General features: G+C 37.0%; 1 protein-coding gene across 1 annotated transcript in view; it reads right to left on the bottom strand.

Moving 5' to 3' along the window:
* Positions 1-19,699, bottom strand: part of BANK1 (B-cell scaffold protein with ankyrin repeats 1) — a gene marked incomplete at both ends in the record, with an annotated part of 77,302 nt that extends 57,603 nt beyond the window's left edge. Inside the window, 4 exons of the mRNA XM_010152519.1 lie at positions 8,466-8,583; positions 16,186-16,328; positions 18,277-18,415; positions 19,551-19,699. Of these exons, the coding sequence (XP_010150821.1) occupies positions 8,466-8,583; positions 16,186-16,328; positions 18,277-18,415; positions 19,551-19,699 (549 nt within the window). The remainder of the gene's footprint in view (positions 1-8,465; positions 8,584-16,185; positions 16,329-18,276; positions 18,416-19,550) is intronic.
* Between the last annotated feature and the right edge of the window lie 4,944 nt (positions 19,700-24,643).

Here is a 24,643-nt window from a genome sequence, read left to right as displayed (position 1 = left end):
GGAAAGAGTAAAACCTCACCCTACCATTAGATATAAGGATGTATTTTGGACAAAGACTATTCCACCACTATCCCACTCCAGTACTGTTTTGACACAAAGCATTTGGGTGGGCTACATTTTAGTTGAAAGACAAATTAACAACCCTAAAATTATTTTTAAATAAATGGAGTGTTGCCTGACTTACTTCCACCAGGCAACCAAAAATCCAACCACGAAATTGTAAATTCACAGCACCCGTGTAAATCAAGTCACTTGTTTTAGAAGCCTCAGCAGGCTGAGCTGCTACTGACAAGGGTATGTGTTTTAGCTTGTATTCCTTTGTATTTGCAGCATGCTTTAAAATCTTTCGACTTGCAGTAGACAATCTAAAACTGCATAGCAGCTAAGGTTTTTGAGAAAAGTGCCACACAACTTCTTTACTCTGTATTGTTCAACATTTTGAATGAAGTTCCACAAACTGGACTTAATTCTGTAGTTAGAAGAAATGTTACCCCAGAGTATAGACATTGACTTATCTTTGTTTATACTTGGCTAAGCACAGGGAAAAAACTAACCCCGCCAGACAAAGGCAAATATATACCAACTTAAGGAGCTGTCACATGAGCAGTAAAAATGTGTGCAGCAAATAATTTTAAGGCTGGGATGACAGCATTAAAGCTAAGGGTACTTTTACACATTACACAGGATTCTCGAGGAAAAAGAAGTATCCAAGCCCAAGCTAATATTTCAGAAAACATCCACAAATAATTTCTTAATGATTTCTTAATGCTTGTCTTTTGCCTTTTTTGAGACATCCAGCAATGAAATAGGTGTTGAGCAGTAATTTCAAAGATCAGAAGACATGAACTCTAATCAATAGTCTGCATCCTGTTAGCAGACTACTGAAAGGTCAAATACAGTCAGTAAAAATAGTTGTAACAAAGTATTAATAACATGCTCTAAAAGAATTTCTACTCCATGCTAATGAAACCTGAAACAGTTGGTTACAAATCCAAATCAAGTTGGGGAATCAAGTTGATATTACCAATGGACTGGGTGCTACAATTCCTTCATCAATATTACAAGAGTCAGTGGTATTCATAAGCCTGTTCTAGGATTATAAGAGTTTTCAGAGTAACACAAAACAGAGGTATCCCAGAACCAACTCCAAAATCCATCAGCTCCTTTGCAGTTGAGGTGATTTTTCTGGTCACCACTCAATTCCTCCCTAGCTAGGTTTGATATTCAAGGACTGCTGTCCTTACATACTTTGAACGTTACAGGGGACTATATTATTAACAAATGAAATACCTCAGCCAGCCATAGGACATGGTAAAAATCAATAAATCAATTTCCTCAAGGTAACTTTTTTGGTATTACTCCTTGCAGTATGCACTAAAAAAGGATATCTTCAGGCATGAAAACTTTAACAGCAGCACTGGTAGTGACATCTTTTACATAATACCGAAAAACTCAAAACTTCACAACTATTTGGGCTACATGATCTTGGTTAAAAAATCATACAGCCTCAAAATGTTGGTTCTAGTTATGCCTATAGATGAAGGGGTCATTGAGGATGGTGCTAGTGCTACATACTAACCTGTCAGTCAGGAATTTCGTGCAACAAAATTCCACACAGGTACACAGATACAAGCGGGACTGGTTTTATTCAGTAGCAGAGGGATTTTACTTTCGTACAAGATGCAATGAGATCTTAGACTTAAAGGCAATTTCCAAAAAGCCTAATTTCAAACACGCATCACTATTACATCTCTGAACAAAGAAACTGCAAATGTGACATTATTTTCTTGGGTGTATGTAAAATTTAAAGACTGAACTTAATTATTGAACTGTTAATTATAGGATACAAAACTGGCTTAAGACTGACAGTCATTAAAAATAATTTCATCTTTTCTATCTTATCACAGCATCCACTTCAAAAAAGAGCAGAATAATTCATATGACTGACTTTCACAGTATGAATTTCTACCCCATGCTTAAGACAGATGCAACAGACAAGTGCCATCAAAAACCCCTACTCCAGAAGAAGACAAATAATGGAAATTGCATTGGGATTACAAAATTATTTTAACCTATCTCCTAATTTAAGAGCTCTTTCTGCAACATCTGTTGCTACAGATAAATTTAAATGCTACAATGAAATTAATTTCTAAAATAAATATGGCTTTATTATCTATAAGTAAAAGAATAACTACTCTTGAATGGAAAGTCTTTTAGTAGTACAAAAATGATGGCATAATGGCAATTTTAACAGGAATTGAACGTTGGGGGTGGTTGGGTATCATATTTATACCATTATCGGTATACTGTTATTACAAGTAATATAGAGGAAAATTGAATATGTAGTTTGTGCTTTTTATGACCAGATATTTTTAGCCAGGAGTCTTCCATGAGATTAAACACAGTTCCTTTTTTCCTAAGATGAATGCACTCTTCTTCCCAGAAAAGATTTAGCAAAATACTTGGTTTTTACCAGGCCATGCAACATAATACGTACTATCACAGTTAGCTAGTGGACATGATGATAAAACACAACATGCAGCCACATTCCAAAGCTTCAAGTCTTTCCCTTCAGACATTACTGAACTTCTTTATGCTTCTAATCTGCTAAAAATAAGCAGAACCTGAAGACCCATCTTCTTGTGCAAAGAAATCTGAACTACACAGGCCTCACACAGTAAGATGGTTACAAGGGTGCTGGGAGAGGACTGTTTACAAGAGCCTGTAGTGATAGGACAAGGGGTAACGGGTACAAATTGAAAACAGGGAGGTTTAGATTAGACATCAGGAAGAAATTCTTCACAGAGAGGGTGGAGAGGCACTGGAACAGGTTTCCCAGAGATGCTGGGGATGCCCCATCCCTGGATGTCTTCAAGGCCAGACTGGATGAGGCTTCGAGCAACCTGGTCTAGTGCAAGGTGTCCCTGCCCATAGCAGGGGGGTTGGAACTAGATGATCTTTAAGGTCCCTTCCAACCCAAACCATTCTATGATTCTATAAGAACACTTTCTAGAAAAAACACACATGAAATGAACACACAGACAGCTTCTGGGGCTTCCTATTGTATAGATGCATTAAGAGCAAAGTCCTATCTGAAAATAACTGACTCCTGTCACGCAAGTCTTACCACCCTAACCTGGTGATCCCAGCTAACGAAACTCACCATCATGCTCTCCCCAGCCAAGCACTCCCAGATGAGCAGTTGAAAACTCCTCTCTGTTGACAAGAAATACAGGCTTCTAAGTCAAGAGAACATCTGGGGAGGCACTTCCTTTAAGGAATCCAAACATCATTGAACCACAACATAATACTATTCCCAGTACTTTACTTTGGACCTCAGCTGTTTTCCTTTGGGCATGATAATATTCGACCTCCAACGTGGGCTAGACACTAATAAGACTGGAATTAGAAGCAGAGAAAGCTCGGTTCAGACTTCTTTTCCCTTGAGGAATTAATGCTAGGCAGGAGTTTAACTCTGTTCCTGCCACAGAGTTAAAGATTCAGCAATGTAGGAGGATAAAGCTTACAGCCACGACAACTACTGCTTTTGCATTCCGGTCAACCATGACCAGTTTCAGACATTAAACTGTACCAGCTCTGCCCACAGATAGTTCATATATACCAAGTGGTGTGGAAGGAGTGAGCCACACAAACACCAAAAACTTGTGGGGAAAGCAGGTACATGGCTTTGTCTATTGGTCCTGGGCTTTCAGATTCCATTGCATATAGACTCACAGAATGGTTTAGGGTGGAAGGGACCTTAAAGACCATCCAGTTCCAAGCCCGCTGCCATGGGCAGGGACACCTTCCCCTAGACTAGGTTGCTCAAAGCCTCTTTGAGCCTGGCCTGGAACAGTTAATTTAATGATCACAATGCTTTTGGACCATAGGAGTATCTTCAGATCTAAAAGAAACAGATGTGCACTGTATTTCCTTTAGTTACGTAGATCACCAGCTGGGATTAGGAGGCCTCTGAATTGTCATCTTGCCACTCCAGCCAGTAAATGCCTTGTAGCTACGTCTTTTCCATGTATCAATATATGGTGGTATATTGTTAAAATATAGAAAATAAGCAAGCCCTCAACCTGCAGGCATTAACATCATGTTACTTTCAGTCACTATAGCACTGCTATCTTACGCTCAGAAAGGGAGGACCATCCACATCTTGTTTCAGTGTTGTGCAGGATCAGTTGCCCATTACAGCAAATGCATTGAAAGGCTTTATTGAGTGGTTTAAATGGACAGATTTAGTTTCTCCTGCCCATGAAACAGAAGCCTGGTACAATCAAGTTGCAACACAAGGCAAAAAGCTGTTGTGAGGACTATCAGATGACTGTACTGAGCTCCACCATTTTAAAGACAGCTTTTAACACTCTCATTTGCACAGCCTTTTCAGGCAACACAACCAGTAGCCCCCTGCAACAACACAAAGTAGGATGAAATTTTCATGGGCCAAACTTTCCAAATCTTAGGGATAGAAAGCTCTGAACTACAGAACTGCTTGAGGCCACCCTGGTACCATCGTTCTCTTGGTAAATGCTACTCCTAGAGTTGCAATGGCTGCTATTCCTTCAGCAACCTTAGTATCACTTCAATGCCCATTTCTGTATGCAGCTGTGGTACCAGTAGTTACTCTGTCTTGTATAAGCTAATAACTTTGCACCCATGCAATGAGGGGAAAAAGGTGTTGTTGGACTTGACCTCTCAGAAATTCCTCCTCTAAATATATATTTATTTAATTTAAAAATATAGTAAGGTAAATAACCTCAGCTGGTCTTTCTTTTTGCTCTCATTCTGAAAAGAGGCATCACTAACTGTCAACTGACAAAGGCAAAGATGTTATCTCTTTCCTACAGGTTCCACAGCAAAAGTCAATGACTAAGACAATTTTGACTATTGTCAAAATAAACAATTAACAACCCTCTGCAAGATCTATTTACATTTGTTTTTTAAAGTTATACTTGTTCACTTAATTGCCAATTCACAAAATTCAGTGAGCTCTTAAGACAAATTAGATGTTCTACTGTGATTTGCACCATACCGTGTTTAACTGCTTGAACTGAAAATTTGTATTATACATAGGTGCAAGATGCTGTAATTATTTGAAAGATCACATGCTTCAGGCAGAAAATACCATTCTTGAACTTCCAAGTTTGTCACATTGAAATGGGGAAAATTGCTGGAACTTTTATCAGCTGCAAAACTGGAACAACTGACACATTTCAGCTAAATATATAGAACTGAACAAAAAAGTAGTAGTTACTAGGGTAACTAGAAATGAACAGCTTTTACTTAGTAGCAGTCCTTTAATGATGAACGTTAAGAGAGAAAAGCTGCCACTGTTTGGCAACTACACTAAGAACCAGTTAGCTAGTGATCGTAAGTGGGAAGGAAAGGTTAAAGAGAAAGTGCCTAAGTGACACGTTTTTAAGTGCATTAAGGTGGCTTCTTCGACTTTAAACTAACTTTGAGGCCAGTGCTTCCTTTAATTAAATTTTTAGTTGACATACTGAAGGGTGAGAGGGAATTGCTGTTTTGTATGTTTTTACTTGTCATAACCCTTTCTCTACTTTTCTCTGCAGAGCATTCTGGAACACCTCAGCTATAAAACAGAGAATAAAATTCAATATTACTGTATTGTAGCACCATCTTAGCTTGTGGGAATTTTCATAAAATTACAGAAAGCAAACAGAACAGCCTACAGTGATATTTCTGCAGATATTCTAAGATATCCTTCTTTTATTTCGCAAATTACTGATGCAGGGCATTTTTTTTTTTCAGCAATTTTAATAGATATTTACAATTACTTCTATAGTGTCAATATAAATTAAACCAAAGAAATACTTAAAGCCTCATCTGTTTCTTCCCCCTCGCCCCTGTCTCTTTTCTCCCATTGTTCCACTAACAGCTGAAAACCCAGACTCTATTTCTTCTTTTGGGACAGATATTTCAGTTTGAAAGAAAGAATTGGAGAAATCAGGATAGGACTTGCTATGTTGCTAGTAGTATTAGGTGACAAAAATCAGTATTTTCTATAAGAAGAGTAGAATCAGGACTTTTCATAAGCCTCTATGTTTGAGTTTATTCACAGCAATCATAAAAAAGGGAAAACTAATTAACAGTGGAAAAAGAAACAGGTTTTCTTCAAGTAAATTGCCATTTCAGACAGGAATCAATGCACCAAGAACTCTCAAATGTGAAGATTCAAGAGCAGAATCAGATCTTCCGAAGTTCAATAATACTCTTGAAATACGAGTTTGGATTTCTTAGTATGTTTTGACTGGATTCTATTACTGGAATATAAAGGAGTAATTTTCCTACAAGGTAACCTGAAATCCATTTGGCACAGAATATACAATATCCAGGACAGTATGTCCAGCTGTAGTTACATGCTTCCAAAAAGTGATAGGGGCAACTACTAAAATTCCCAGGCATGCCCTGGATCTTTCAATAAATGCTACTGTTAAAAACACTATCTTTCCAGTGGCTTCTATTCAGTCTGTGTTTAGCTTTCTCACCTGACTGAATTTCCAGTATTCCTCTGCAGAGACTGCAGAATTCTCTTTAAGTATCACTCATTCCTCAAACAGTCTTCCCCCTGAAAAGCTGAATTCAAGTCTTTATCTTAATTAGTATCCATGCATAATCCTAAATGTATTTTGACAATGTCCAGATACATTTATCTTCTTTATAAAACATATCATACAACATCAAAAAAGTACTTAAAAAAGGCACCATTCAGGTCTGAAGCATGCACTTCTGACAGGCTGTTACACATACAGCAGTTCCAGCAATATTTTTCTGGTAGAGACTCCTGATTTACCTTTTGGTTACTGCAACAACTACTACAACACGATACTTCATAAAAAGCAAGTAACTGAAACTCATCTTATGCATGGCAAAATACATTCCGGTGACGATCATCAGAAACCAAGATTTGTAAAAAATCAACCCAAATTTCTATCTGTACCATTTCCAATTGCTGCCTTTTATAAATCGATTTCTTTTGAATAATACTGACAAACTTAAGAGAAGGTCTAACAATAAGTAAAGATACAGCATCACCACTGCCTCCATTTAGGCAGAGATATAATTTCCTTCCTGCATATAGCCCAACAAGTGAGATTCCACAGAGAATATTATATACATGTTAATGTGCTTGCAAGGGCTATAGCCCTAGGTTCTCTCATTGCAACGAACTTCACAAAGTCTGATGTGCTGCTCAAACAGTTCTCCTTGCTTAGATGTGTGGTGGTGCATTTCTTTCCCTCTCAGCTCCTGGACCACTCTACAGCCTTAGAGATTCCTGTCAACTGGGAGAGACTGCAGGTTGGTAATCATTATTCTCAATATTCAAAAATGTGCCCAGAACTAACTGGTTACCAGAGAAACAGAAAATCTTCTGCTCATCAGAAATAATATTTCACATTCTGAATGACTCTCTAATGTGTCCTAGACAGCCCCATCCTGAAGTTTTGCACAGGAAAATGTCAAGGACAGGTGCTTCAACACCCTAGTTCACTTCCACATTTAAACTCATTTTCAGCATACAAGAGGAATCATTTTTATCTAGAACAGAGGGGTGAATTCCATAATCAAAAAACCTTACTGAAAAGGACAGGAAGCATGATACTGATCACAGCAGAGCTACCTTCAAACCTTGTTACATGTGGTTATGAGAAGTGTTATGTTGTACTTGAGTACAACATGTACTGATATTATTTTCTCTCAAAACCATAGTCCAGGAGCAAAACACAGGAGTCAGCCAACAACTCAAACACTTCTTTAAGTATTTCAGAAGGGGAACACATTTTCTTAGCCTTTGTTTTTCTCCGTAAGTTTCTTAGAAGAGCTGAAGTCTAAGACACATCTGAAAAAACATCGTAATGATGCTTTCAAAACACAAACTAAATAATCACACATTTGGTTTACTGCATACCAATTTGAATTCTGAATTAGTTATTAATTAATTCAATCGGGACTCTCCATTTGATACTAAAAAATAGCTTCTGTTGATACACTACTGAACTGTGTATATATTGCATCTACTTTATTGACAAATCCTATTTTAACACACTCTTCACACTTTACAAAGAGAAATCTTCCTGATTTTCTTCTCACATCACCAAATTTTAAGAAAATGAAGTTTAAATTGTACTGCAGAAGAGCAATTAGTAAAATACACATAATACACAAGCATCTCCTCACATCTTTGACTGCCTGTTTTCACCACTGTAATTCTGTTAATTTGCAGTTGATCTAAAGCTGATCAAACATCCAGGCAAGTATAAATACATACTATTGAGTCATGAAATAATGTTTTATAGAATTCTTTTCCCCATTTTTCCTGTGGATTCCTGCATCTCACTAGTGGCTTTAAATATTTAAAGATCATCTTATTAACATTTATAAGTAATAACCATAGCATCAGTAATAAAAATCAATGCATACAGCAAGTGACTCACTAGCTTGTTGATGGCGCTCTTCACACTGGAATGAGTTGAATTCATAAGTAGATATTTTGCTTTTCAGTAACAAAGTCAGAACTTTGTCCAGTTTCTCTACAGTAGAAAATTTAAAAACCTGTTTAAGAGGAGGAAAAAAGTGTCAGTGCATTTATTGCATACGTATTTTTAAATTTATTCTCAGAGTGTTGCCGAATACAATTACTTAAAACAATATTATTACAAACTCATTCTTAGTAAGAGCATAGTTTTTAAAGGGTACAGAAGAGATACTCTAATATAGAAGGACCATGATAACATGATCCAATTGAAGAGAAACAGGTATTATAACTTATGAAGTTCAGCCATGTATAAAAACTTCTCGGTGAAGGGGAAGGACAGGAAGATTTGTGTTTATAGACTCGCAATTTAGCTGTAACAATGCAGTGTAACAACCAGGAACTGTTCTGACAGATGTGCCAATAAATCCAAAGTCTTATTACATAAAGCAGTAATTCACAATGAGTTTAAAGATTACAGTAGCTCTCTGTAATGCAGACATTAAGATTGCTAACTTCACTATGTAATAAACAGCTTCAATTTCATCAGCCAAGGCATAGTATTGCTGACAGATTAAGAAACTGAGAGCAGCCAGTTAGATTAGCTTCCTACTAAATACATAGTCTTTGGACATGGGGAATCCCCAATGACTACCATGAGATCTCTTTTTGTATGCCTCTTTCTGGACAGAAAGTCAAGATCTATTCCTAACAACTCTCAAGGTAGCCGTAATTAAGCGTTTCTTTGCTTAGTGTGACAAGAGAAGCATGACTACAGAGATTTGAAGAGTAAGGGTATGTTACACCAAGTACTATGGTGCTTCACCAGTCTCTGCTGCACTGGGCACCAAAAGCAGCTCAGCCACAGCAGAGAAGTGCTCAGGAGGAGTTGCTTTACTCTGCTCAGATGTCAGCAGCCCTGCATGGAAGTTTGACTTCCCATAGCTGAACCCCTTCTGGTCAAGACAATTCTGGGATCACTACCAAGGGATATCTGCAGATGCACTTAGCATGTAAACTTCAAAAGAAACCCTGTGATTGACATGCAGAGGAGAAAAGGACGGAGGGGTCTACTGATAAAACATGAAGTTTAAATCCCAAGGCTGTTAGAAGTGATTAAGAAAATAAGCATGACGCAATCAGAAAATGTTGAGTACAGAGTCATGATATAATTGTCAGAGTTCTACAAGAATGACCCAGAATTTGAAAAGAAGTTTGTGCAGGTAGGGAGCTACCAGTAACAAAATATTATTGTTTATTTTTCCCATAATTAACACTGGTCCTTCCAATATTGATTATGATATATGAAAACCATTACTTAATAACTTGTGACCTATTTATTTCCATAATTCCCCCCTTCTGTACTGTCAAATTAGCTATATTTGTTATTCATTAATTATGAACACATAATTTAGTTCTTAATATCCAAGGCAGTAAGTTCTGGAAAAAAGACTTCACCTAGAAAAAGACTCTTTCTTTAAGGCTTATTCTAGAAATAAGATCTAACCTGGGTACTGGACTTACTGTTTGAATTGAGAAAGATATGCAAAACCTCCCAACTATCTATTAGAAAAACCCCACAACTATTAACATGAATAACCACATCATATTAAAAATTATTAAGATGAATAATATTAACATTACTAGTTAAGAAACAACACTATTCTCTTATTCAAAGTAGGTCGTCTTAGATGTGACATCATCACTGGTACTACCTTAACAGAGTTCAGTCTAGAGTAGGACAAAAATAAGTAATAACACACAAAGTAGCTCAAATGAGTGTATTTGCAGAAACTGTACCATGAAGAGGCTCAAAAACACTGGTATTCACTGAAGCAACTGTATAGCAGAAATTCCACTATACAGAAAATAAATATATAGGTGAGCTTCTAGACAAACTAAATATAAATTTTTTTATTTAATTTTCTTTTCCATTTAAAATAGCAGAGACACCCTCTACACATTCTGCTACCTATCTAGCCCTCTCTGTTCAAAAGAAAATGAGCAACAAAAAAAACCCACAACAACAGAGGCAGCTCTTATCATCTGTCCTGAAACACCCAAGGAGCAATTTCACACAGAAACCATTTCAGACTGTTTTGTGCATTGAAGCCAAATAAGCACCCCACAGTCTTTCTTTTCAGCAAGCACTCAAAGTAATCTTGCCTACAAAGCTTCTCCACTTTTTAAAATGAGCTGAGGCAGAAGCCCTTCCTTCTCCCTTTTCTGCAGGCAGAAATCTGGGGGAACAGTACCTTGTAAGTGTATAGCCTTACTTTGCGCTCAGACTTGCAAATTTATAAAACAATGTGTCACAATCTGAAATGGAGCTAGTCTGCCAAATGAGAGGTGCTCACAGCAAAATTTCAAGGCCATAAACAATTGCATGTCTTAACAACAGGCTAGCTCAATTTTCACAAGCTGCTGAGACCGAAGTTAGACTGTCTGATCTCCCAAAGGGAACTGATTAAATTAGAGCTGAATTTCTCATACTTTAACAGGCCTGCATTCTGATGACCAGCCTATCCATTCCTATGATTTCCAAGGCAGGCACAATACACTTCTTCCAGAGTTTCAGTGCAATTGGCTTCAAGTTTTACATCTCAATTTTTTTCCTCTTACTCCAGGTATCTAAAACCTGAAGGTTCAAGCATCTTATTAACTACACCATAACAAGTCACTTTGTTCTGCTTCTCTACAACAAAGACACAGTAGGAAAATCTAGTTTAGTTATTTAAAAGAAGAGACTATGTTAATGTCTTTTATCTCACATTCAGGGTGGCCTGTTCCCATACTTATGTGAAACTAATAGCAGAAATAACAACCAAACAGAACTAGTGATTGGACAACTACACACTACCCAGCTCCTTACCAACACAGAGGTCCTCTCCCTCAAGAAGGAATTCAGTTTAGAAACTTCTACTTTATCACCTATTCTTGCTCCAGCATACTCCCAGCCTCAGAGTACACTGCATTTACATGTTTTGATATACCCTACATAGGTGTCCATAGGCTCATGAAATCTTCCCAAGAAATCCCACCAACACTACGCACCTGAAATTCATGCTGAAGCTTCACCAAAGCCAACAGAAGTAGAACTGTATTTAAAAGTAAGCCACTGCAAAGGAACACCGAACCAGTCAGGAGTTTGAGAAAGCTCACGTTATCTAAATATTTAGAACATGACAGAAATGAAGTAAAAGCACTACTTTCTCCCTGCGTCTTGAAGGCAAGTTCTTTCCAGAAGCTGCTCAGAACTTCGCCAGTGAATTTGTAGACAATTGTTCTCATGCTCTCAGATGCACAGCCAGCTGCTCGCTGCTCTACCCTTCAGTCTTGGTCCTTCTGCAAGTGCTACTGCCTGCCCCAGAATTCATCAGCAGCAGCTTGTCCTTCCTCATTACCACCTCTCCAAGTGTAGGCACTATCTCATTGCCCCACCCCATTTCAGAGCAGCAGGACAGCTGTGAACAGAGAAGCCCCAAGCACCTGGGCTTCCAAAAACATCTCTGAAAAAGGAAAAGACCAAGCACATCTTCTGCTACTTCTGTGAATAAGATCACCTACATTCTTTAATAACTGCTAATGAAGCCCTGAAAATGGGTGCCACTGAAATGCAGCATATGCATCCAGTAAATTTATGTTTCTCACTGGTTTTAGGTACTAACAAGGTTCCATTTACATAAAAATTAATGCATAAAGATTAATTTCTTCAGTAGTTCTCACATATCAGACACTATTTTATATGCACTTCAATACCTAGATTACTTCTGCCAAAGAGAATGGGCTAGCCTTAAAAACTGTTGCCCCCAACATCAGAAGGATATCGAGGGGTTGGAGCAAGTCCAGAGGAGGCCAAAAAGATGCTCAGAGGGCTGGAGCACCTCTGCTATGGGGAAAGGCTGAGAGAGTTGGGCTTGTTCAGCCTGGAGAAGAGAAGGTTCCGGGGAGACCTTATAGCACCTTCCAGTACCTGAAGGGGCTGACAAGGAAGCTGGGGGGGACTTTTTACAAGGGCCTGTAGTGACAGGACAAGGGGTAACGGGTTTAAATTGAAAGTGGGGAGGTTGAGATTAGATATCAGGAAGAAATTCTTCCCGGAGAGGGTGGTGAGGCACTGGAACAGGTTTCCCAGAGAAGCTGTGGATGCCCCATATTTGGAAGTGTTCAAGGCCAGGCTGGATGTGGCTTTGAGAAACCTGGTCTAGTGGAAGGTGTCCCTGCCCATGGCAGGGGGGTTGGAACTGGATGGTCTTTAAGGTCCCTTCCAACCCAAACCATTCTATGATTCTATGATTCTGTGATTCCGTGAAATCACTTAGGCTTTTATGGCAATTTTAGCCAATGACAGAACATGGAGATATTTCATGCTTAGAGGAACAGAAAGAAACATTATTTTAAAATAAGAGCTACTGACATGGCTTAGAATATTGAAATGTTAAAAACAGTTTCAAAGAAAGTATCTTTGGGGAACAGGTAAAAGCGCATGCATAATATCACCCCATAAGTCGTACAGCTATTTCTTACAAGCTTTCATAACAAAGGCTGCAGTTTATTTTCATTCTCCTTTACAATATACACTGCAACTGGGATCCTGGTTGGTGACTATGATAAAAACATCCTTTAAGATACCAAGTCTCTCAGAATCATAGAAGTATTAAACCAATGTTTGTCATAAAGATTTCCTGAATCTCTCAAGATATTCTAAATTACTCTAACTAACATGAACTATCACTTTCAGTAATAAGGATATGACCTTAGTTTCAATTTTTTTTTTGAAAACTTAAGAAATCTGTACCAGGAAACCCCAAAACTAAATAATTGAATCAACGGTTGCATCTGGTAGAAAGTCTGAAGGAAAAAAATCAATACAGCATATAAATTCCAGCAGAATGTTGAAATGAGAAGTTGATGAAAAGTAAAACAAGAAACATAAAAAAGTTTGATTATTAATTATAAGAACCTTAAAAATCAGTCTGTACACCAAGTTAACCTGAGAATACAAACTCCTTAAGGCAGTTTCTTTAATGCAGAATGATCTGAGAGTGAGAGAACAAAAAAATTCATGGCCTTTAGACAAGACCCACCCTCATATATTCTGATTGCAAGTTCAGCTGGCATTATGATTCAGTTATGATCACAAGTCTTCCTACTTTACTATAAAATTTCACATTTTTTCCTTTTGAAACTTATCAAAGAAACTGATTTCATTTTTCACTGTTTATTTCCTTAAATTTTTAATATTTATTTGGTTAAAAGGTCTTGCTAATGTTGGTAATTGCTTTTTAAATTCAGACAAATTTGCAGCACTCAAAATTTTATCAGATGTGGCAAAGAATTTAATCCAAAAATGTCATTTGTAAAAATCTCAGAGTAGATTTAACCTAAAATATGGCTACTTAATCTTTAATTCCTCTCTAAAAAGAGGAGTTCGTAGTGCAGTGGTTCCATACCTTGTCAGTCTCCCACTACAATATATGAACTGACCTGACCACCAGTAAAGGAATGGATAGCTGTAAGCCTATCTGTTGGGTTTTTTTTATCTGTTTGGCTTTACTGGGGCATGAAGTGGAGAAGGGGACAACAATGATGATACCATCTCGAAGTAGCTGGAAGGGGTGGCAACACAATATACAAGGAAAGCATTTTACCAAAGCATTACATCTTTGGTATGCATTATTGTAGCAATTTGCTTTCATCACAGAATTTTAATAAGGAGATATTTCTCAGATTGCAATAATTTGTGAAAATCTTGAACTTTTCCTTGAAGCACGGAAATATCGCTTTGATCAATAATTGCTGTAAGCTGTGCTATTTGATTTTAATTTTGTTTTCCATTGCGTTCAATTGTTACTCTGCATACATAAACCACTGTTGCGCCAGGATACTTTTGTAAACAAAGCTGATAGTCTCAAAGGTTTTAATTATCCTGGTTAAATAAAAGTTACTACTACTCCTGCTATTGGATGGGAATTCTAACTAGTATGAAGTCTATTTTGTTTTTCCTTGTGTGAACATGTTTTTAAAGATTAAGTTAAAATCACGTTCTGTAAATTGCATCTTTAAGATATATCTTAATTGACATTATATCAAGTTTACATAAGATTTTAAAGTTTTAAAAAAGTTTGTGGAAACAGTGTAGCTACCTAGCTAGTCAGTGTACCTCACTCTGTGGCCCAGCAGATACTATTAAAAATCATGACACATCTTCCAACACATATGTACAGTTACAAAAGAATTACCATTAGTATACTTTCCCATAGAGCAGCTACGACAGTGTGTGGACTGTAAAACTTACTTGATTATAAAAATTTTTTCAGTTGCTAAAGCAATAAAATCAAGAGCAGGCAAACAGCACCTCCTCATTTAAACCCTTGCTTACAATCCAGATGAGTAAAGGTGAGCAAATTGTTAAACATATCTGATAGTCGTAACACTATAGCAGTATTTCCTGGTGTGCACTACCACTCTGCACAGAATTATTTTTGCATTTGAATTTAGTTTGAATTGCATGTGTCTTGCTAATAGTCATGCTGGTCAAATGAAGGGTCAAACTCCTGAATAACACAAACACAATTTTTTAAATTATTATGACACACCTCCTATGAATAAAACTTTAAATTAAATCTGTTAGATGCTTACTTTCATGCCCTTCAAAATACAGGTCAAACAATAATGGATACTATAAAGATACTAAGAATACACTAGTACTTACGAGTTGCACTATTTTTCTTGTGCAATAATATTTTCTTAAAACAGAAGTGACTTGTACTTGAAAGGAATCTACCCCTTAATAGAAGACTAATAATGCAATACATATTTTTTTTATTAATTCTGTTGTTATGAGTGTAATGCCTTAGGTGGTAGACATGGTAGATTTGTCACAAGAAAATGAGGCTGCCTGCACTGGAAACACAGACTATTAATTTTGTTCTGGCTTTTCAATTACAATATAGACATCATGACAAGTTTGCCTGGGCTACCTACCATTCAACATGTGATACTTGAGATTTTGTCCTTTCTTAATAGATGCTTTCTTTTCTTATTATTTTGTATGTGCCATTGGCAAAGGACATGCTATAGAGCACTGCAGCCTGCTGTGCTGATTCAAAACTCAGCTCAAAACCTGAATTCTTCTAAATATATACAATGAATCTGCATGGCAACCAGCAAACCACACGAACAATAATTCAGCAGCTGTAAATGGACTCTATATGAATAGCAACCTACTGTCTTCCAGATAACCTATGCCAGAAAAATCCCTTTTGTTGGTGAATGAATAATAATCCTCCAGATACAATGTCATTTAAGATTACTTGTTTGTATTTGTTTTAGAGCATACTAAAAAGAACACTTTCAATGGAAAGTGACATCACACTGTTTGTTATTACTTTTACCCTCTGTCATTCAGGATATTGTTCACTGGGCATATGCAGCACAGAGGATGGTTATACCACTCTCTAAACAGAAACAAAAAAAAGAGGGAAAATCTGTTTTCACTTGCCTGACTTGCTTACAAGTGGACATCTCAAAGACAGGCCTCTCTAATCCTGACCCTGTTCTTGAGCCATTACTCATTACTGTGCAATCAAAAGAATTTTTACAGCAGTATATTACCTTTTAGCTCATACTGGAACTTACATTGGGGTTTTTTTTAATTAAAAATGCAGAAGTCAACTTACCTGACAAGTGAAAGCTATTGGGTCAGCCACTTTCTTAAAAATGTGCTCAATCTCCTCTAGTGCAGTATAGTACTCAATCTGTGCTGTGGTCTTAATGGCTCCCCGACAGTAGACATTTACAGAGACAGGGCCAGCAGGAAAATCTTATAAAACACAAATCAGAACAGTAGCTGAAAATATTTTACAGTCCCAGACCAGAGGTCTTACGGAATGAGTACAAGAAAAGGAAAACAGCACAGAAATGCACAGAGTCGATGATCTGGATTTGCATTTCACAGATTATTCAGTGTAGTCAGTTTTTTATCCAGGTCTTTCAGTTTAACAGTAAAAATGTTGACAAAAGAAAACACACATCAGCAAATCTGTATAAAACAAAGCTACTGTATTGCTTCACATTAGAAAGGAGATGTAAACAGAACACTTCAAATTTCCAACTTCCCTTTGATAGACTGATGACTACAATCAGCTCCCTTATGCCTACAAATTAAGGAGAAGTTCATTTATTACAAATAGTGGAATTGCTATTCATCTTTTGAAACGTTTTTCTTAATTGCAGGCAGGTTTCTCAAAATCGTATTTGAACTAGGCTGTAGAAATTGCAGTATAATTACTTCCATTCCAGTTGTTTACCTAGGAGGTAAAGGAACAGTCTGCCATTAAGTATGACTTGCTCTATGTATGCAGCATGAGCCCTCTTCATGAGCACATTTTATAATTCATTAGTATTCACTGTGCCAGGCATCCTGCTGTACCACACCCGCACTAACATGGTTTGCTTAAGATTCTAACTAACTGCCCACAAAAGAGCGATAAAAATGGGCAACCCTGAAAATGGAGACGAGTAATAAGGCCAAAGAAATGAAATGAATAGAACATCACCTTAAATCACTTAAATAGAAATTGCCCAAATATTTTTTTCTAATTTCTTATAACATCAGATGAGCTGGACCTTATTAAAAAAGGGTGACTCGAAACTTCCAACTTTTCCAGATTTTGAAACAGAAAAAAAGCCTACAAAGAGAAGCATTAAATATAAGAAACAAAATTAAACTTGGGCTGCAGCTCTCTGCCAAATTTTTCATATTATTTCATTTACTCTTCATATTTTATTGCTTCGTCCACCATAGGGAACCTTCCTGTTATCAACAATGTCCACACAGAATAATTCTGGAAGAATCTTTTAAAATGGTTGAATAAGGATTTCAGCTCTCCTCTGAAAACCAGTTACAGGTGAAAGTTTTTTGTTGGTCATGTTTTTCTCAATCAGGTCTCTAAAAACAAACTCTCTGCACCACCACAGCGATAAAAAATTCTAAGCCTGTATGTGGCCATCATTTCAGAACACCATTCAGGATGAAAATCAGGCCACAGAATTACCCACAAGAAGCCACTGTGGAAAACTGCAGCCTGTTGCTTCCTATCTAATGTCATACTGCAATGGTTTTAGAATAAAATATTATGTAAGTTCTTTCTGGAATTTGTAGCATCCTGTGGAGCAGCAAGCTACATGCTGAATACTTAGGTGAAAAATGTTTTAATTCTTAACTCACATCAAGTGAGTGTGAATAAGTGTGGCCCTTAAATCTGCACAGATTTCCTAAGAGAAACTATTAACTAGTTGAAACAGTTGGCAACTAGTTATGGATGCAGCAGTTGAATAAATTCATTAGAAACCAGAAAAGCTGAGTGATACAGCAAAATGGCATGGACATGAACAAAGGAAAGAAATTATTTCCTGTGTCAGTACCAATTATAGAGAGGAGTATAGCTAAATTTACTGCATTAAATATAAAATGAAACATTTTAATAATAGAGTGAAAAGAAAATTAATTTTCTTGTTTTGAAGAAAGTTAATGTGACTGATCACTGACATTTTAAGACTGTCACCTGCCATTTAACCACACAAAACCAATCTAATAGAACCTAGTTTCCCATAAATCACAAGGCCTTGCTTCTCTGCATTATTAAGAAATGTTCTGTGCAGAACCCATGTACAGGAAACACCTAAAAAATAGAGGGAAGTGAAACTACGTATCACAGAAGTGAAGGGAGTCCAAAATTTTCTCTTTACTTAAAGAATGTTTTTCTTACCCAAGGCTTTCATGTACTTGACCTTCTTATTCCAAGAGGCTGGCTGTGTCCTAATTCGTTGATTATCTGATATGAATTCAATTTCTAAGGCTTCATCATCTATTTCATCTTTCAATAAAATGAATATTTCACCAGGGTTCTATAAAATTAAAGTATGTTCCCATCAGTCCTTCAGAAAATTATACTGAAAGTGTAAAATGCAAATAAAACTTAAGTCAGAAGGAAAGTTCCTTTACCAACAGCTTCATACAAAAACATCATAATACCAAAACATGATGCCATCTCAGTGTCAAGCCTTTGGTATTTTACTGACACAAATGACACAATGTATTTTAAAATTCAGCTTACCTAACAATACTTTAAAACAGAATTTTAAATTCATATATAGGTGAATCGTTACATTCTCTAAGACCATTTTACTTTATATTCTAGAAGAATGACATTCAGCCTAATAAGAACCTAAATAACTTTAGACACTTAAACTCCTGCAGTGAATTGACAGAAACAGCAGGTAGTGTGAGACAATACCCATATACTGCCATCTGAACCAGAGGGAATGTTACTCCCTCAAAACTGTACTACTCTCAACAATGAAATAATGTAAGTCATCTTTGAAAGACAGACAGCATGCCAAATACATGATATTCCATGTGCACCACAACGTCCATATCTGACTGAGGCCACTCACTTTATAGAATGGAATGCACTGCTAGATATTGTACTTCCTTTGTTTACATTTTCATGTATTTTCTCACAGCAACTCTGAATAAAAACAAACATATATGAACATTTGTATCCATCAGATATGCATGTAGATACGTATATATAAATATTCCTGGTTTCATTTAGAAATCAGACAAGGTATATGCTCACACAAGCACTTGTGTATCTCGTGGTATGTGCACATATATGTGCACCCACATACATATCATGTATTCATGCCAAGAGGCACTCCATATATCTCAACTGACTACATGTTCCCTCTAAACTACAAGGTCCACATGACAGTAATATCCCTACCCAAGCTGCCAAATAATTCCGATAGAGATAAAATCCCCCAGAAGGTGTCTCAAAATTATTTTATTTGCAAATCTTTTGGTTGTAGTGTGGATGTGACAAAGGCAAAATAAATCCCATTGCAGTCTCGATGCACCCTCATTTTGGCCCTTTATCTGCTGTTCGATTTCAAAACTGTTATGTTATGAATGAGACTGCAGCAGGAAGAGGAGAACACTGATTGGTATCCCAAAGATTTTACCATCCAAAAACCTTACCTCACATGATATTTTTCCTGGAAGCACCAATATTGACTGCTCGTTAGTTTCTAATGTTTCAGAAAGTACCTCTGTTTTAAAACTGAGGTCTCTTTTGTCTGACGCTCCCCTGACATTTGACAAGTTGACATCAGAGCTAGTCTGGTGATCTGAAATAAATAATGTGGAATAAGGACATTGTTAATGACCCCAGATCAGCAAAACATGGCAACGGTGTAATTTCCAACATATTAGAGACTCATATGACATTTGGAGTCACATTAAGGTCACAGCCTGAAAGCCTGGCAAAATTCCTTCTCATGTAAATGGCATGAAGTCTCCCCCGCTGATAAAGAGCTTGCCTCTGAAGTTGCAATCCTGCAGCTTTTATTTACATGGACAGCCTCTACTCACACGCTTCGTCTTATTAGAGTCAAAAGGGACACAGCTTTTAGACCAAATTTGCTGTGACCAACAAAGTCACCGAGATCAGACAGTTCTCAGAAAAACAAACTCGCATATACTGGGATAAACAGGGATTTTTACCACTCCTATTTTCCCTATATGTAAACAAGGACATGCTCTGCATTTACATCAGCCCACCTGTCTACAGAAAGGATTTAGGTGAGGGCAGTGAAACCTGTGACCAGGTCATTATGACAGTGGATACAGATTTCCTTGACACAGACTCCATAGTCTTTGCTTTCCTTCATGGCCAAAATTATGGAAGAGAGGACAAAATGACTGAGACTGGGGGGGAATTGAGTGAGTGGCTGTGTGGTGCTTAGTTGCCAGCTGCACTTAAACTACAACATCTGTGTAGGGTATTCTGGGTTTGGAAATGCTATGAGAGTCATACAGATAGCTTGCAACCAGTTTCTGTTCTGTTTTGCTGTACTGGTAAAGGCCCAGGAGCCATCGTGAATCATTCACCAAATCACGTAATTTTAATGAGGAAATATAAAAGAACTGACAACTGCATCTGCAGAGTTCTGACTAAGCCTGTGTTTCAGCAAAGCTATTCTTCACACCTGCTACTTCTCAGCTGTATCATTACTACTCCTTTCCAGACACTCCATTACCTTGTACAAAATGCTCTTGCCACCCATCTCAAAGGACTGCAGCAGCTCTTCATCATGCAGGATTACCCAGCATATTGCAGTCACCTAGCTAGATTAATGATGTAATTCCAAGCAGCTCAGAGTTAAAAAATCTTGACTGGCTGGTGAGAAAATATCTTAAAAGATACCAACAGTATCTTGTATTACTGTAAATTATGGAACACTCACAGTCAATTACATTCAAGGACAGAAAAAACTTTTCAGGAACATCTTTTCCTCTTAAATGGATGTAGAATATTAATACGAATTAGTGATGGGCAGAATACAGAACAGTAGCAATTCGGCTTTGCTCAAACAAGTACCACGGCCATTGTGATTTTTTCCCAGAAACGCCCAAGGGACTGAGGTACACAAACCACACAGTCCTCCTGGGAGGCACAACTCTTTCCACTGAGCATCAGTACTGGTAATTTACAATTAGTTTTCCCACTTCTTGCTTCTCTTCATTTCCTCCATATATACCACTTTGATACAGAATGTCCTTTCTTACCTACCTAGCCTTGCTTAAGAAGACACAGATTTTAATAAACAACTTCTATAATAAACGTGTCTGCTAAGTAAAGTTATGCCAGGGAATGTAGCACAGAAACTCGGGTGTGCTATGTCTGATGCAGTCAAAGGACATCCCAGAGATGTCCTTTGAATGTTAGAGAGATCTCAGTAAATGAAAAGAGGAAAAAAAAAAAAGGCTTAAAAAAACTGTAATTCATTTATGTTTTGTTGAGGAAGTGAAGGGTTCTTCAATCATCTAAGGTGGGTGGGTTCATTGTTCATCACCAGCTAGTAAAATCTCCCCAGCCTACTCCTGCTTATATTCTCATGCCTTTAAGGCAAATTAATTCTGAATTTAAGGTGTGAATTCAGTGTAGATTGGTAAAATTACACCGAACCTATGCATAGAGATACTTTACTGAAGTAGTTTTAATTCCATTTGAGTTAATTTATTTTGAAAGTTAAATAAGCTTCAAAGAATAAAGGCTATTTTGATTCTGAATGAGAATCCACCCACAGTTCAGTGCAGTTTACCTAATCCATTTCAAAAATTACATTAATTTCTCTGATTATCACTGTGAAGACAAGACTTTCTTTAGCATTGCCCCTCAGAAAAAGGAAGGCCTGAGCCCTTGTTGAAGAAAACAGTTAGGATATTGTATGCCCACCACATGTACTTCAGGAATATTATGTGTTCATATTTTAAGTCACTCATAAATCTTGACTCCAGAAGACAACTCATATGAGGTACATGATTCTTCTGAATTTTTTTTCTGCCACTTTAGGCAAAGGAGTCTTGCAAGACAAGAAACATTTCTTTACCAGATTGACAAAATGAAAGGACTGAATAACAAATCTGGTAGGCACTGGATTCTCCGATGTCAGCTTTCTGTCAGTGATCATTCTCCAACGATCATGTGGATGCATTCTAATCCATGTGAAGTTCATGGCAGCTTTATTTCTACAGTCTGCATTCTACTAATTGAAAATGAAAGTAAGTTACTTCCACCTTTCAATGTCTACAATAATTCATCTACTGAGAAAGTCAGTGCTAATGGTAACAGGTTGGTTTAAATTAGGTTAACGTTTTCCCCCCACATTAATAGCATTCTAATATTTATATTATGCCCAGTGACATGTAACTACAGTATCAGGACTTCAACCCAGTCAGCACTGGGATTGCACAGCCTAGAGTTTAGATATATTAAGAAAGATGGCTTCTACATAAAAGACTTGTATATTTAAGCGAATGAGGGATTCCCTTGTTGAATGTGAAAGTGGTTAGCAATTTATTAGCTAAAAACCATCAGGGAACACCTTTCACTAAATGTCAGGTCTACCTGACAATCAGTGAAAGTCATGTACAACAGTCCAAGAATAACAGGCATCTATATTATCCCTACTATGTATTTAATAACCAAACTCCAGAGTCACCATTTCCAGCACTCAGATTTCTACCAGCAGTTGAACGCTATCTATCCTACAATGTGGAACATGAAACAACTACATGAAGTGTTATTTGTAAAGGCTGAACAAGCAATAAACCAGAGATCGTGCAAGCCTGGGCTTGGTGGCATTAGCTGAAAAAATGTAGCTCATAAGGGTTCAATACCACAACAATGAGATCCTAGTAACACAAACGGAGCAATGTATAGACAGTATTTGTTTAATGTGGGCAGAAGGTGTTGCCACTGTACAGGTCTTTTGAACACCTAAATTTTGGATATCTTCACTGTGAATCCTCTTCACAGTCTTGCTTTTAACTTGAAAGCAATGGCTAGGAAGGTCCACTAATTGCTAAGGCTTTCAGAAAAATGATCATTTAACAAGAATTTACAACCGTAGGTGAAGATAAGCCTAAAAGAAACATAAAAGGAACATAATTTTAATGCTGGAATATCTAAGAGAGGATTTATTAAAGGGTATTTGTTGCTTGGTGAATGTGTTCTCTTAACATTCTATATACTGGTGACCAATCCGTGAGGTTCTTGCAACGTAGCAGTGAAAATTAAAATAATGGATGAATAAAACCAGAACCTTTCTTGTAGGATTGAAGTATAAGAAATTACTAACTCTATCCAATGATGTTTAGACAGCACTATGAGCTAGAAGCTAAAAGGAAAGGAAAATCTATGACAATCTTCCCTTGAGTATTTAGGGCAGTCCTACTAGGAATTATCATTTATTACAGAGAGTAACGTTCCATTTCCATCAAGTTACTTTTGTTGGCTTACTTTTAACAAATATCTACTGCTGATGGTCACATCGAAAGGACTGATCTTAAGTTCCTATTTAAATAATAAATATATTACATTTACTGTAACAGTTATTCACTTAATTGGGCACAGCACTGATGTCATTTTCATTTCAATGCTCTCTCAATTCGTGTAACTTCAATACATCAAATTGGTCCATTTTACACAAAACTAGAATGCATTATTGCTTTCAAGTTAACATTTTTAACTGAATTCATGAAATTACTTTGAAGTTGCATTTCTTCGCATAACCCGATAAATTTTAATGAAGCCTCTCTAGTCTCTTGTGGATTCAACAATTAGTGTTTTCCCCACAGCTTCTGAACAACTTTCATGCCACACCCAACCTCCCCTCCGCACTCAAATTCTAACTTCTCTAATGCACTCTTTAGATGTCCCTACTGCAGTTTACATGAGGATTATAAACTGTCTCTGTAGTTGCTACATGCTTTGAATCAACAATGTATGTGACACATTTGGGGTATTAAAAATAGCAGAAAACAAACTTATGAAAGATTCATGTGTTTTCCAAGGCTACCCATGGAACGAATCTCACAGAAAAAATGTAGTTGGTTTTACAAAATACAGTAGGACCACTCCCCAGCACAATGTGAGGCAAAGGCAGGGCCATACAGGAAAAAAAACAAAGTAACCTTCTGTAATGTGGAAAAAACAGGAAAAAATATTTATGCACACCATATTCTTCCTGCAATCCATCATAAGTTTATCACAGACACTTATGAAAGTTAATCCTCTTACAGTATGGGTATTTGTAAATGCTGTAAGAACTCATACAGCAGAATGGGATTGAAAGGCAGCCTCCAACTGCATAAACTGCTCTATAAACGACCAGAAAAAGGCTGTGAGAAGCATGGAGGCAGGAAACATCCACCACACCGGGTTTCATTCAATGAGCCTGTTTTACTCAGCACGAACATGAGATTTATTAATTCTTACCATAAGCCCTTTCTAAGATACTATTTCAAAGCAAATCCCCTTTTCTGCTCTGCTGAAGTTTTCTTTTACGGATGGTGAGAGAGGGCTTAGGAATGGAAAGGTTTCTAAAAAATCACAGAAAATTATTAAATACATATTCAAACATATTAAACACCTGACTTAAATATTAATTTCTTTCCTTTTTTTTTTTCTATCATGTATAAATTCAAGACCAAGGTAAACATATTCATTAATGAACAAGCTTTAAATAGTGTTTATCTCTATGCTGAATTCTCTGTCTTTCGCAAAT

Source organism: Eurypyga helias, unplaced genomic scaffold (genome assembly GCF_000690775.1).
Source record: "Eurypyga helias isolate BGI_N326 unplaced genomic scaffold, ASM69077v1 scaffold12170, whole genome shotgun sequence".
In the NCBI taxonomy this organism is placed as follows: Eukaryota; Metazoa; Chordata; class Aves; order Eurypygiformes; family Eurypygidae; genus Eurypyga; species Eurypyga helias.
Note: the sequence above shows the minus strand (reverse complement) of the source record. Positions and strands in the feature narration are given on the sequence as shown.